This window comes from Nannospalax galili, unplaced genomic scaffold (assembly GCF_000622305.1).
Source record: "Nannospalax galili isolate Female #2095 unplaced genomic scaffold, S.galili_v1.0 scaffold842, whole genome shotgun sequence".
Taxonomy (NCBI): domain Eukaryota; kingdom Metazoa; phylum Chordata; class Mammalia; order Rodentia; family Spalacidae; genus Nannospalax; species Nannospalax galili.
The window spans coordinates 224,616-240,168 of NW_008349291.1; the positions used below are offsets into that span (position 1 = coordinate 224,616).

General features: G+C 43.0%; 1 protein-coding gene across 5 annotated transcripts; it reads right to left on the reverse strand.

Moving 5' to 3' along the window:
* Positions 1–68: 68 nt before the first annotated feature.
* Znf582 (zinc finger protein 582) lies at positions 69–9,951 on the reverse strand. Of its 5 annotated transcripts, none has more exons than XM_029570186.1 (6): positions 9,734–9,825; positions 8,025–8,163; positions 7,419–7,506; positions 5,915–6,041; positions 5,566–5,661; positions 69–1,887 (listed from the first exon to the last, which is right to left on the reverse strand). In XM_029570186.1, the coding sequence occupies exons 3-6, from the start codon at positions 7,425–7,427 to the stop codon at positions 581–583; spliced, it is 1,539 nt and encodes a 512-aa protein (XP_029426046.1). In that variant the 5' UTR covers positions 7,428–7,506; positions 8,025–8,163; positions 9,734–9,825; the 3' UTR covers positions 69–580. The 5 variants fall into 5 exon arrangements, with proteins under 5 accessions (XP_029426046.1, XP_029426047.1, XP_029426044.1 ...); XM_029570187.1 differs by having other exon boundaries at positions 8,012–8,163; XM_029570184.1 differs by having other exon boundaries at positions 7,637–8,163.
* Between the last annotated feature and the right edge of the window lie 5,602 nt (positions 9,952–15,553).

Genomic DNA, 15,553 nt, shown 5'->3' on the forward strand with positions numbered 1-15,553 from the left:
TATTCTCGAGTTAAATTTAAAAAATTAGTAAGGTTGGTGAGATGGCTCAGTGGATGAAGGTGCTTGCTGAGTTCAGTCTCTGGAACCCACATAAAGGAAGGAGAGAACCAACTCCACAAAGCTGTCTTCTGATCTCCATGTCCCTCACTTGCACATACCCCGACCCACAACTTGCAAACTCAAAAATTTTCTAATTCTTCTGGATATAGCTTTGTCTCTTACCTTTCTTAGCATGTAAAACTATCAATTCTTTTTCAATTACCAACACATGGTGTTGCATGACTTACTTCCTTGTTAACACAAGAGTAATTTGGCTTCCTCGCCCAGAAAACTAGGACTGTAGACTTGTTAAAATTAATAAACTCTGAATAGAAAATGTGATTTGGAATAAGGGAGACAAAATTCTCTCCAACCTTTCCCTGCGTGTTTTTTTTAATAACTGTGGTCTAAACAATTTATTATAAAATTTTATACGAAGTTTTTGACATAAACGATGAGCTCTGAATGGAGGTGTTCTCACTTGAATGATGCTAGTCTCATTTGTCCAGTCTCTCTCCGAGAGGCACAAATTATGACTGCCTTATGCTAATGGGTTTTTCCCTTTATTTCCATTCACATTATTGCTTGCCAACATAAATTCCCTAATGATTAATAACGGGTAAGTGCTGATAGATGGTTTTTCCATATTTATTATATTCACGTGTGTTTCCCTTGTATGTAGTTCTGGATGCTGAACAGCCGTTGAATTGTGATTGATGTTCCCTCCATCATTCTCATAGGGCTCTTCCTCAGTATGAACTTCCTGATGTTGAAGCAGCTGTGAGCAGTGACTGAAAGCCATCCCACATCCCATACATTCATATGGCTTCTCACCCGTGTGAACTCTGTAATGCACCGTGAGATGTGAGGCCCGTTTAAAGGCCCTACCACATACCTTACACTGGTAGGGTTTTTCTCCAGTGTGAATCCTCTGATGTTGCTTGAGTTGCGAGTTCACTCTAAAGGTCTTGCCACACACCTTACATTCATAGGGTTTCTCACCTGTATGAATCCTCTGATGTCGAATAAGAGTGGACCCTTGATTAAAGGCCTTCCCACATTCTTTACATTCATACAGTTTCTGGCCAGTGTGAAGAGTCTGATGTTGAATCAGCTGAGACCGATGACTGAAGGTCTTCCCACATTCCTTGCACACATAGGGTTTTTCACCAGTATGGATTCTGTAATGTACTTTAAGATGTGAGATCCGATTGAAGGCCTTGCCGCACTCCTTACATTGATAGGGTTTCTCGCCTGTATGAATTCGCTGATGCTCAATCAACTGCGAGCTTCGACTAAAGGCTTTTGCACAATCTTTACATTCATAAGGTTTCTCGCCAGTGTGAACTCTCTGGTGCTGTATGAAATTTGAACCAGAATTGAAGGCCTTCCCACATTCTTTACATTCATAGGGCTTCTTGCCGGAATGAATGTTCTCATGTTGAACGAGCCGTGAACCATATTTAAAGGCCTTCCCACACTCTTTACATTTGTAGGGTTTCTCATTAGTATGAATTCCTGGATTCACAAGGAATTCTTCTTGCCAGAAGCCTTTTCTACATTTATTGTATCCACAGGGCTTTCCTCCACTATGAATTTTCTGATATAAAGTAAGAGATGCTTGCCGGTTTAAAGTATCTTCATTACTGATTAACATTTGACTGAAATGTCTGTCTGGATTTCCTGGTTGTCTGTCAAACTGGCTTTTGCAATCCCAGGCATCTCGGAAACTTTGGCACTCAAGATCATGACTCGTGAGGTTTTCTGTCATCGCCCACTGTGGTGATTCAACTTCACAAACATGCTGTTTTGGAGGTGGTATTTTGGAATTATTTCCAGGCTCCAACACTGAAAAGGAAGAAAAAGAAATGTTGGTTTGTTTTCCTTTTGCAGAAAAAAAACTACAGTAAAAATTGGAAGGTTCTGCCTCACGGTGATACCTAGAAACTCTTGAATGTGGCTAAGCAATTAGAAAGTGAGTAAACAGAACCAGAAGGGGAAAATACGAGAGTTAAAGGACGGATGAAACTAGAGGGACTGTACTGCTTCTGGATCCTATGAAACTAGAAATATAATCCAGACCAACTTCTATAGTCACCGGCTGCCTGGGCCAGAGTTCCAGGGACTGTACACAAGGGAATTCAAGGGAAGTCTTTTGTCTTGGTTTGATGTATAGACTTGTCAACATTCATCAGTATTTTCACTTAAAGCATGTACATTTTATAGCATATAAATTATACATCAGGAGAACACATCTTTAAAAATTATGGGGATTGTGTGAGGTACTCTGCAAATGGATATGGTGACAGTTACCAAACAATGTGAATGTGTTGTGATGTTGGTTCACCAGAGAAGACCACACAGACAAAAAAGTTTGCCAAATGAAAGCCTTTTATATTTTTCTAGCTGGCCGGTGACTATACTAGGCAAGCTGTTCCCAAGTGCTGTCTTGAACCATTTCTAGGGTAAGCTTTTATACAGAAAAACTACATCCAGGGGTGAAAGTTTAAGTTTCCAAGCTTAGAGGTGGAAAGCCCCCCTAACAATTTCTATTCTATTAAACAACAATTACTATTTTGCAAAGCAAGCCAAGCACAACTGTAGAAACCATAGATCTGCAGTTAGCAGGTGCACTCAGGAACATACTGACCTGTTCTCAAGGCAATTGAGGACCTGCTGACATGTTCCCATACCCTGGGACAACTGCTATTTAGTTTCAGAGGCTAGAGTCAGCCTAGACTTCAACATGGCATAGCTATGGTCAAGAAGGTGCCTTAACACAAATGTTCTAAATATTACCAAACTGTATACTTAAAAATGGCTAAAAGGGTAACTCCTGTCATATGCATTTTATCACAGTCTAAAGAGGTAATAGAAAGGGTATGTGGCTGAATCCCTGGGCTGCCTCGACACTGAGAGGACATTTGGGAGAAGAAAGGAGTCACAGGAAACACTGACATCTCTGTCTGCAGGACATGGGAGCACTGCAGCAGTGTCTCGCATACACTGGAAGTGCAATCACGAGGCCACCATACTCATGACTCTGAGGGACCAGACAATGTGAAAAGATCACAAAGTAGAGATTTTCTTTTCAAATACTGTGTTCAGTTGTTCAAGAGGAAGGTGATAAGTCTCTGCTGTAGCCTAACAACTTATCTAGTAAGACAGATTCTAAACACTAGGACAGGTCAGGACATCTGATTATCATCTTACAAAGAAGGAAAACCAAGCACACAGCAGGCCAAAGAGCAGTAAAGCTAACATGGTGGGCAGAAGAAAAGAGCTTTGGAAACAGTTAACTGTGCCTCAATGGACACAGCCACAGGAACTGCAAAAACCATATATACTTGGCCTTCTGGGGCATCGTGGGAAAAAAACCACTCGCTACTCCTTTGGAAATGCCTTTAAAAGCACTTCTTTCTCCAGAATGCCATTTTCTCTACCATATCCATCTCACATGACCGAGTTTTGTGGGTTTACCCAGGCATACCTTTCTACCCTTCTAAATAATGCTGGCCCCAATTACATACTACATAAAAAGCTGAAGTGCACTGAAACTGTAATTTCTAATTCTGTTTAACTCCTTACAAAACTGCAACAATAATCATGAGGGCTTGTGTTTCCCATTTCCTGACAAGCTCTGCAAAGGTAGTTAATGACGTAGGTGTTGAGTGGCCTCAGTTTTGAACAGCCAATGATGCAATGTTGAAAATATAATGCATAGCCTTACTATCAAAATGGTTTGCTTCCCACGTCTAACAAGTACTTGATTCTTATCATTTGGGTGTTTAAATCATTTACTAGCATATCCAAATTGTAATCCTTGAGGCCAAATTATTAATAATTAGTAACAACAAACAAAAATTCTGGTTCTTGGACAGGGCTGTAATGTACACACATCCTTATACCTTCTGTAATTTGTGGTATATGAAGTTAGATGTTGTTGTATACGGTGATTTAGTTATAAGGATCATCACCTATCAGTCACACCTAATGCAATGGTTTATCCCCCAAAGTTTCCCGTGCCGGAAGCGTGAAGTGGTGAGCCTGTACAAGGGGGCCTACTGAGAGACAGTCAGGACACAGGGACCCTACCCGAGAGGGATTAGTGCCCATTTAGGAGTAGGTTTTGTGTAACCAGGTTAGTTCTTGTGAGAACAGACTATTACAAGGCAAGACCACCACGTGCTTGGCCCCTACTTTATGCTGCCAGTTCCCTTTCCACTTCCTACCAGGTTGTGATTTATAGCTAGGGAACCCTGCCAGACAACAGTGCCATGCAGTTTGGACGTTCCAGGCAGTAGAACAGTGACCCAAATCAAAGTTTTAACTTTGTAAGTTACCCAGCTTCAGGTACTTTGCTACAGCAACACTAAATGGAGCAACACATCTACAGCTCATTTAGCAGTAGACAGAGAAGACTCCTTTATTTCTTTATGGCTATTGTAATACTCTTAATAGAGCAACAGATGAACCCCTTGAATCCAATGGCTTGCAGAAACATTTTCTTCAATATATAAGTCTAAGGATTATCAATGTTTGATTGTGAGAGACCACACAGTACTTTTAAAAACTTCCCTAAAAGAACTGGGTGACGGGTCAGCTCTAGCCTGGGAATTGCTGATAACTGATGACTGCTGGGTGAGGGAGAGTAGACCTTCCTTAAAATCTCTACATGGGCTGACTAGACATCAGTGGATGAACTTGCACACAGGGACATCTGAGTACAAATGCCTGACCAGAGAGGACTTAACATGTATGACGGGATGCATGAGGTCCAGTGGGGGGGTGGTATGTGGGGGCATCAATGGGGGAGGGGTCTAAATATGATTAAGATCTAAGTAATGCACAAAATTCAATAAAAATATACACCAATAAAATTAGAGTCTTTAATATATGAAAATATTTACCACAACACTAACCTTCTGCTCATCAAATCTCTCTTTTGCAGTATGCCCTTATATTTCTTGTGTTTCTCCAACTTTGACTACACTTCCATGTCTCAGGAAAAATGTCTTTTTCTTGACGAAGCCAGCAGCCCTACTGTACAATCTTAACAGAACCTGTTCTTTTCTGTTCACATATGTGCACGTTTGCACATGTGATGCTAACACCTAATTCCCTCTACAGTAGAAGTCCTATGAAGACAGCTAGTGTCTGCCTGCCTTACTCATGTACACTGTGGCTTACTCCAAGGTACACAATAAAAGATCAACAATACTTACTTCCAAGTTCAACTGACCAAAGCAAATTCCTGTAGAAAAGGAGTCAATGCTTTCTGTACAGAAAATACTTTCCTGACAAAGCATCACATTTGTATTCCCCCTATCCCCAAATGCACGTTGAATGAAAAGAATGTTCCAGGGAAGAAGGGGCAAGTCCTGAGAAGCTGAGGCCAACCAAGACAACAAGGGCACAGCCTCCCAGCAGCTGGAAGGGCGATGTGTGACACACTGGTTTTCCTACCAGATGAGCAGATGACCTCCCCAACAGGGACTGCTATCTTTCCACTGAGCGCTCACTTACCCACACACAGGCCTCCTGTCAAGCCCCCCTCTGCTATCCAGGGCTCATTTCCTTGCTCCAGGGTAGATATCACATCAGGTTTGGATATGGCAAGACCTGGAGAAAAAAACAAATCACATGGTCATGGTGTAGGGGCCTCAGAATTCGGATCTGGGGCTCCGTCAGTAAACAGGGATGCAGCTGCAGGAAGGGCCAGAGAAGACCAAAGAGCGGCCTGAGGGGAGAGGAAGATGGCTTCAACCGATTAGCTGCCTATTACATACCAGTCACAGAACTGAAAGGCACCCAGGATTAACCAGGAAGGCACGTGCCCAAGGTAAACTGCAAACTAACAGACCAGATCATTTACCCAGAGAAACCAGGTGGCTGTAGTTCTCCAACATCACATCTCTGTACAAGTCCCGCTGAACAGGCTCCAGATACTCCCATTCTTCTCGGGAGAAAATTATGGCCACATCCCTGAACAGTTCGGAACCCTGGAACAAGAGGCATGAATGGGTTATTCTTTTGAATAAAAGAGCGGGGGCTGCCAGGCATGATGGCTTATGCCTTTAATCCCAGCACGTGGGAGGCAGAGGCAGGCAGGTCTCTGTGAGATTGAGGCCAGCCTGGTCTACATAGTGAGTTCTAGGTCAGCTGAGGCTACAGGGAGACCCTGTCTCAAAAAGACTAAAACAAAACACGGCTAGTTGTCAACCGAAAATGAGCAGGAGGAAGACAGTGTTAAATGGTCTCCTGCAGTCCACTTTGCTGCAAACCAATTCTTGTGTGTAGGTCTACAATGAAAAATAAAAAGCTAAATTGAGTTTTCCTTATTGCAACAAACAGTGTACTAGAACATGTATATAGTAAATTCTCAATTAAGGTAGGAACTATTTCTATTTTACAAAACAACAAAGAATATAATGTGGACTTCCTCCTAAATATTGTTTGCTGTATCTTGAGGCAGGGTCTCACTATGTATCCCTGGCTAGCCGGGAACTCACTATTTAGACCAGGCTAGTCTCGGACTCAGAGATCTACCTGCCTCTGCGTCTGAGGCATTTTCTTCATGAAACAAATGAAGATCTCTTTTGTTGACTGTATAACTTCCTAAGTTTAAAGAATGACTCTCACATCCTCATATTTTGGATCCAGAGCATGGATCTGCTCTCTAAAGCTCTTCTAAATTCTGAGAATCCACCTACAACCTGATCATCTCACTTGTTCTACCCACTACCCTCAGCTCTGCAGTTTTCTTCTTAAGCCAAAGATCATGGAGAATGCCCCAGCTTCTGTGTAACCTTAAATTCCATCTTCATTCTGGCATCTGATCTCATGGATTCCCAGCTAAGTCTCTATGACACCCAACTGTCATCTCTTCCAAAGCAGGGTGAACCACATGCTAAAACTGACCAACCAACATCACTTCCCCATTTTTCTGCCTGTGATCGCTTACTCTCTTCAAAGTTTAGTTCCTACAAGGAATGTTCTCATTTTATCTAAGGAAATGAATTGATGCTTAGAAAATTTTGCTATGGAATGAATTTATGGGCCATTTGTCAGAGAGAGGGAAAAATAAAAAAGGGGTCAGCTGGGTAGCTCTTTTTTTTCTTTTTGTATTTTTGAGACAGGGTCTCCCTGTAGCCCCAGCTGGCCTGGAACTCTCTATGTAGACCAGGCTGGCCTTGAACTCACAGAGATCTACCTGCCTCTACCTCCCGAGTGCTGGGATTAAAGGTGTGCACCACCATGCCCCAGCCTTGGGTAGCTCTTTTGCTCCCTAAAATTGGGATCTTGGCAAATTAGATTAACTGATGGAACCAAGGTGGGAAGTTTAGGCAAACAAACATTTCCATGATTTTGAAACTCACGAGGGACATGACTTTCAGGATTTCCAGGGCTGATGGGTCTTCCTCCAGGCTTCCCTCTTGGGGAAGGTCAGATTCTTAGCTGTCAAAGCTAAGAGAGGAAAGAGCAAACATGAGGGTGTAAGCTTGCCTCACAGTTCCCTACATGCTCAGGTTACAAGTCCCCACCTGTTTCTCTCCACCTGCCCTTTAACTTATAGAGAGCCAGGACAAACTGCCACCTTCACCCAATACCAGGAAGCCAGTTCCAGCTTCTGCCAAGGAGATATACAACTACTGGTCCTTTCTCTCCCATTTCCATGAAATACTGGAGGTGATGCAAATCTGAGATAGAGATCTTCAGACGTCTTGCAGTGACTATCTTGCAGTGATTCCCACGTGGAATCTTGAGGACAAGGAAAGTTCTCACCCAGGAAGTGCAGAGAGCCTGCGTAGCATACACAGTCCCAGCCCAAAACAAAGCATTCCCAGATCTCAGACATTTAATTCTCTCATGCATCAAATTTAACAGCCTCTAAAGTCTTCCCTGGTTGTTTCTCCAACTTCAAAATTTATGAAGAATGCCACAGCCCAATTTGAGGCTTTGTGATCAGTACCTCATGGTCCTACCTTGAGACAAGAAATTGGGTGAATTTGCAGAGGACAATCTGACAAATTAGATGAAGCGGGTCCAGGACTCCATCATCAGTACATAAATATACCCTTCCACAGAGACAAAGCAGTGTGTGAAACCACACACAATTATGTGCTGAATAAAAGAATACAAAATTAGCACATGAATAGGCAAGTCCACAAGTAGGTAAGAGGCTGAATTACTGTTGGCACAGCTATACAAAGGAATGACAGCTAACTATCAAACGTGATATCAAGGGGCTGAAGAGATGGCTCAGAGGTTAATAGCACTTGCTCCTCCTGCTAACAAAGGGAGGAGTTAGATCCCAACATCCAGTTTCCTGTAACTCCAGCTCCAGGGGATTCAGACGCCCTCTTCTGGCCTCTCCAGGCAACTGCATTCACATGCACATAGCCACATACAGACACAAACACATAGACATAATTAAAATAAATGTTTTAAAAATTATATTGAGGGCCAGGTGTGGTAATGCATGCCTTTAATCCCAGAACTTGACAGGCAGAGGCAGGTGGATCTCTGTACGTCTGAGGCCAGCCTGATCTATATAGTAAGTACCAGACCAGCCAGATCTACACAGTTAGTACCAGGCCAGCCAGGGCTACACAGTGGGACCCTTTCTAAAAATGGGGGTGGGGGACATGGGACATTAGTTAACAAAGTTATTCCCAACTGGATCCTTTGTACAATTATTATGAGAAGCAAAAAGTCAAACCACCAACTCACTGATATATGTGTTTAAAACAAAACAAAAAAATAGAACAGAAAAACATCTGGGGGGCAGGGGGCTCAGCAGGTAAAGGCTTGCTGCCAAGTTTGTCAACCTGAATCTGATTCTCAAAGTGGAGAGACCCCTGCTCCTAAAAACTGTCCATTGACCTACATACGAGTGCCCACAACACACACATGCCTCCCCCAAGTAAATGTTAAAAACCCAAGCATTTAGAGTGCTGTCATTTAACCATTTTTTGAGTTCATCATTAAACAAATACTTTGTAAAGAAGTAAAAGGAATGCCTGTCACATTACAAATATTTCAGTCTAACATAAAGAAAATAATTATGGAAGTTACTTGGCATAATGTCATAGGAAATTTTCCCTTATTATAAGTACCTATATAAGCACTATCTTATTAACGGTACATGCTATTGCACAGGTAGCCTGAATTACTGAACGGTTTCCCTCCTACTGGGCACAGGACCTAAAGAGCATTTAAGGGTTCTTAAGTGCTGCTTCTAAACTAGCAGTTCCAAATGTTTTGGGGGTTCTGCAATTCCTAGAAGACCTTATAAACAAGACTTCAGTGACTCTCCCTTGAGACGTCCATACTCCTCACATTTGGGTATGTCTTATTCTTTGTCAATAAAGAGCCTATCAACTTCTGTGCCTAAATCTATTCCAATAAATAAACTAATTCTGCTTCAATATATATATATAATAAAACAAGACTTCATCCCATGTTAAACAAAAGTACAGATAAGGCATTCTTGACTTTAGCGGGTGGAAGACCCTGCCCTACTCCCGCTCTGAAGTCCAGTAGGACCCACGGGGAATGTAGTCCAGGGCCAAAAAGCCTCAGACCAATGGTGGAGCCTGGCGTCGAAATTCGTCCGAGGCCAGAGACTCTCGATCCACAGCGCCAGCCCGTACCCACAGCCGAGCTTCTGGGAAGCTCTGGACTCCCTCACCTGTTTCCTCCAGGAGCCACCACATTCGCGCCCTACGCCCCAGAACCGGTTTCCGCAGGGTACCAGCGGACTCACCGCCCACTGCCGGAAGGCCAATGGTGGAGCCTGGCGTCGAAATTCGTCCGAGGCCAGAGACTCTCGATCCACAGCGCCAGCCCGTACCCACAGCCGAGCTTCTGGGAAGCTCTGGACTCCCTCACCTGTTTCCTCCAGGAGCCACCACATTCGCGCCCTACGCCCCAGAACCGGTTTCCGCAGGGTACCAGCGGACTCACCGCCCACTGCCGGAAGGTGGCGCAGGCGCCGTGGCACCTGTGGTGCCGGCTCAGGATTGGGGCCCAAGCCGCAGTCCTTTTTGGGAAATGTAGTCTCTAGGCGTGCAGCTGAATGCCAAGCCCCCTGAAGCAGGATCTTGCGATGTTTTGTGGGTGCTATAGGGCCAGCCTGTGTGCCGGGACGTGGGTGGGTGTTCCAATACCGTTGTTCTCCGAAGATATGTGCAGTGAGTCTCCCTGGCTGAGAGCGGTAGCGGCTGTCTTGTCTAAGGGGTGACTTGTCACCTTGTGGGCCGTTTGGTTTTGATTCTGCGTGGTTTGTCGAGTGTGTGACCGGGACCCTTTAACGGTGGATATTCACATACATTCTTGTGTATGTGAAAATGTGACTTCAAAGCTTTCCATATATAGATCTACACATGACGATATACTTCATGGTGAGTAATAGAATATGTGAATTGCAGAAGAGCTACAAGCCTCATTTCCCTAAGCCATAAATCCCTTAAAGTGTCTAACTGGCACTAAACTGGCAGCCTAGCCTTGCTCAAGTCTGGCCTTACTTAAGCCTTATGAACTGGTCACTCCCTGAACTGAGAGAGACTTTGTAGAGCCCACCTGTCTCCTTTAGGGTTATTGATAACTCACCTGTTTGCCTGGGCAAATAATCTTCAGTAAAGAGACCCTGAGGACACCAGACCCTGGCATGGAGTTAACTCTTGCAGCTGTGTGTAGCCGATTTCCTATATAAGTTCAGACTGCTCCCTCTTCAGGGCTCAGATAGTCATTCCTCGAGGAACAGCTGTCAGCCCTTTCCTGGGTTTCCCGAATCCAGGGAGCACATTCTTTGCCTGTTGCAGGTCTGGCTCTGACTCTTATTTCTAAACTTTTCACTCCTTTTTTCTGCCCTCCTACATCTAATAGTGAGAGACAATGTTTGCCCCTAAAATTGACAAGGCAATTTACACATCAGAAGGTAAATAAAATAGTTTCTTTTTGCAGATAATATAATTTTCCCAATAGAAAAATCTCAAGAAATCAGGACTGGAGAGACGTCTCAGTGTTTGAGTGCTTGCTGCTTTTGCAGAGGACCAGAGTTTGATTCCCAGCACTGAATTTGACAGTTCACAACTGCCTGTAACTCCAGCTCCATAAATTTCATACCCTCTTCTGGCCTCCATTGTCACCTGCACACATGTGCACACACTCACACATAGACACACAAAAATAAAATCTTAATTTTTTAATCTCAGGAAATCTACAAAGACCCAAGCACACAAATACTCCTAGAACTTATAAATGAGAACAGCAGGGTGTCATGAGTTCATCAAAACTTTACCACATTTCTCTGCACTAAAAAAAAATCACGTGTGAAATTTCAAAACTCCATTTGTGTTCACCCAAAGAAAGCACTAGACACGTGGTGGAAGACACCTGTAATCCCAACATTTGGAAGGAGGAGGCAGGAGGATTACAAGTTGAGACCATCTTGGGCAAGTCTCTATCTCAAAAAACTAAAGGCTGGAGATGTAGCTTGGTGGTAGAAAGATTACCTAGCATGGAGAAAGCCCTGGGTCCCCCAAACCACAAAGCAATCAGGCAATCATCAATCCATCCATCAATCCCCAGGCATTAATGTAGCCAATCATGGGTAGGATCTGTACACTGAAAGCTACAAAATGGTGATAAAAGAAGATCTAAAAGACCTCAAAGACCATGTTTATGGATTGTAACTCTCAGAATATTTGAGGTTCAGTTCTCTACAAGTGGTTAAGAGCACTGACTGCTCTTGCAGAGGACCTGAGTTGGGCTCCCATATGGCAGCTAACAACTGTCTGAAACTCCAGTTCCAGGGGCTCTGACCTCCTCTTCTGACCTCCATGGGCATTGCATGACACAGTGCACTTACATGCATACAGGCAAAAAAATCATACACATAAAAAATTAAAAATGAATAAAATATTTAAAAAACAATATTTAACAAGATTGCTCAGTTATACCCTGTTTCTATTCTCCAACTGTCTTTGAAAATACCTCACAAATTCATTGCTAGTCCAAACTACCATTAATTTCTCTCTTCTCATTTCCTTTAGAATTTCACTGTACTTACGTCAATATTCCATTGTCTCACCAAGGTTACTAATGACAGCCATTGTATGAACTGAGAAGTAACCAGAGAAAATGCAATTATATTCACCAAGATCTTAAGTGAAATACTGTAATAAAGCTAAGAGGCCACTATGTCTGTCTACAAGTAGAAAATGTTTAAATAAGTAACAGAACATCAATTTGAAGCTAATGTTTTTGAAATGACAATGGTAGAATGAAATGTGAACCACTCTGGGCTATTTTTAAAGGAAGAACAAAATGGTTACATTGCACATTAATACAGTTGACTCCAATATTGGAAGACCGTAAAAGAATACATCCACAAAAATTTTAGCTGGTTGTGTGTTTAAAATTTGAAATTATGCTTTCTATGCTCAATGTAGAGATCTTATTTAATCTCCCCAAGGTTAGGGGAACATCATGGAAGAGGGGGTGGAAAGAATTAACAGCCAGAGGATGGGGAGGAGCGCTGTGAAATGTTGTCTTCTGGACAAGACTTGACTGTTGTACTCATGAACTCATGGCAGCTGTGGTCACCTTTGCAGGAGCAATCTAACAAGTTCAATCAACATTCCAGCAGGTTAGCACTAATTGGACTCAGTGGGTTACACACACGTGCGCGCGCGCACACACACACACACACACACACACACACACACACGGAGGAGAAGACATGACCAGATGTGGTGGCACACACCTTTAATTCCAGCACTTGGGAGGCAGAGGCAGGCGGATCTCTGTGAGACTGAAACCAGCCTGGTCTACACAATGAGTTCCAGGCAAGCCTGGCTACAGGGAGACCCTGTCTTAAAAAACAAATACATGAAGAGATTGGACATCTTTACCTTTAAGAAGTTAGATGGTGACATTTTTCATTGTCAGCCATGATTTCATGTATTTTTTCCATAGGCAGAAGTTGCAAATAAAGCCTTGAAGTTTTCACTAAGTAAATCAAAGTTATATTTGCATATAGCTCCCCATTTATCTTTGGTAAAGGGAAAATCAGGGGACAATGTCTGCCTAGCATTTCCAAGTTTCATAGAATAATTTGTGAAGATTTACTTTTTTCCTCTCCGTTTTTTGTTTTGTATTTTAAGACAGGCCCAGACTGGTCTGGAACTGAGACTGGCCTGCCTCTGTCTCCCAAGTACTGTGATTAAAGGCATGCAGCACCAGCCCAGCTTGACTAGAGATCCTTGACTAATTGTTGCAGAGTGAAATCCTCTGAGCATAACAGACATTATCTTCATCAGAACACCTGTGACTACTCACAAGCGAGCCTGAAGATTGGGCCCCTGAAGGGGTGGAGAGTGCTTAAGGTCACTTGATATTCTTGCAGAAGACCTTGGTCTGGTTCTTAGCACCTACATGGCAGTCAACAGCCATCTGCAGCTCCAATTCCAGGGCACCCAATGCCCTCTTCTGGCTGCCACAGACACTACACACGTGGTCACCTACATACATGTAGGCATAAAATTAAAAAAAGAATATTTTTCTCACATACACTAACCACCTGTAACGCCAGTTCCAGGGGATCCAACACCCTTTTCTGGCTTCCACGAGTACCCACACACACATGCACACACACACACACACACACACACACATACAGATGCCTACACATATATATACACATATACACATATAAATCTTTTAGAGGGGGCTTTTTTTGAGACAGGGTTTCCCTGTAGCACCAGATGGCCTGGAACTCACTATGTAGACTAGGCTGGCCTTGAACTCACAAAGATCTGCCTGCTTCTGCCTCCCAAGTGCTGGGACTAAAGGCATGCACCACCACACCATGCTTAAATCTTTTTTTTTTTTAAAGATTGAGCCCGTTGACAGTTGATGTTTCCCCATAGCAAGAGAGGGTGGGGAGGATCCTTGGCCATTTCCTGAGATTTCAACCCCTTCCTCCAGCATCTCCAGCTGTATGTACATGACTCTACCATTATTGCACATGGCCTCCTGGTCTTAGCAAGTGCTCATGTATATAGTGTGTGGAAGGGTAACAGAAGGAGAGACTCTATGGAGTTATAGAGAAGTCGTCCATACTGGGGTGAGACATTCCAGTGGTGTTGCTGTTTGGGGGGTAATCCTCACTATGTCAAGTAAAGTAAGCCCAAGAAACTCATTGGTTCTTCAAGTTGGACTTTGATGGTTTGTTGTCGGTGAACCATTTGAAGGGAAACATTTGTGTCTTCCCATGAAAGAGTTAATGCAACACTAATTTTGTCTGAGGTGTGAGGTTTAGCATAGCTCTCTTTCGAATGATCTCTGCTCTTCCTCCTCCTTCCCCCGCATAGATGTTCAGTGGTTGAGACAGAAAGATTAGTGGTTGATCAGGGTTGGTAGGAAGGATGGAGATGGCAGCTAACAGCTTCAGAGTTTGCTACAGGTGACAGTGACACAACCTGTAGAAATACTAAAAACTACTGAATTATACCTCTTGTATGTGAGGTTCATGATACATGAGTGTGCTGGTTTGTTTTTGTCAACTTGACACAGAGTCACCTGGACAGAAGGAACTTCGATTGATGAGTTTCTTCATCACATTGACCTGTAAGAAATTTTCTTAATCCTTGATTGATGTAGGAGGGCCCAACCCACTGTAGGTGGTGCCATCCCCGGGCTATATAAGAAAGGAAGCTGAGGAGCTGTAGAGTTGGCTCAGGGGTTAAGAACCGTGGCTGCTCTCCCAAAGGATGCTGGTTCAGTTCCCGGCACCTACACATTGTCTAACAACCCCCTGTAACTCCAGTTCCAAGGGATCCAGTGCCCTCTTCTGACCTCCGTGGGCATTGTACGCATGTGGTACACCTACATACATGCAAGCAAGACATTCACACACATAAAAAAAGGCAGCTGGACAAATCAAGGGGACAAGCCAGTAAGTGGCTTTCCTTCACAGTCTCTGCTTCAGTTCCTGATCTAGGTTCCTGCCTTGAGCTCTTTTCCTGGCCTCCCTCGATGATGAACTGTAAGCTGTAAATGAAACAGACCCTTTTCTTCCCAAGTTGGTTTTGGTCAGTGTTTCATCATAGCAACAGAAAACTACAATGAGTTGTTTTTTCAATATCTTATTTTATTTTATTTCTAGAAGAAGCATTTCATTGCAGCTTTAACATATTCAATAAAAGTTTCCAGAGAAAAATACATCTCTTTCAAAACTGGCTATAAAATTTTTAGGTTTGCTGTTGAATTAATACACTTATACAATATTGAACTAAGACATAAAATTGAATGAGTTTTTATATTTTAAAAAAGATCTCCATTTAATTTTAAAATATACTGTTTCTTACAGAAAGACTCATTGTTTTTGCTAATAACAATGAGATGTTGGTGTATGTGTCTCTCATCTGTATGTATCTGATTATTACTAGTCATAATCGGTTGCACTCGGATCCTTGGCACCTGTGTATGTCTATAAAGTCATCGG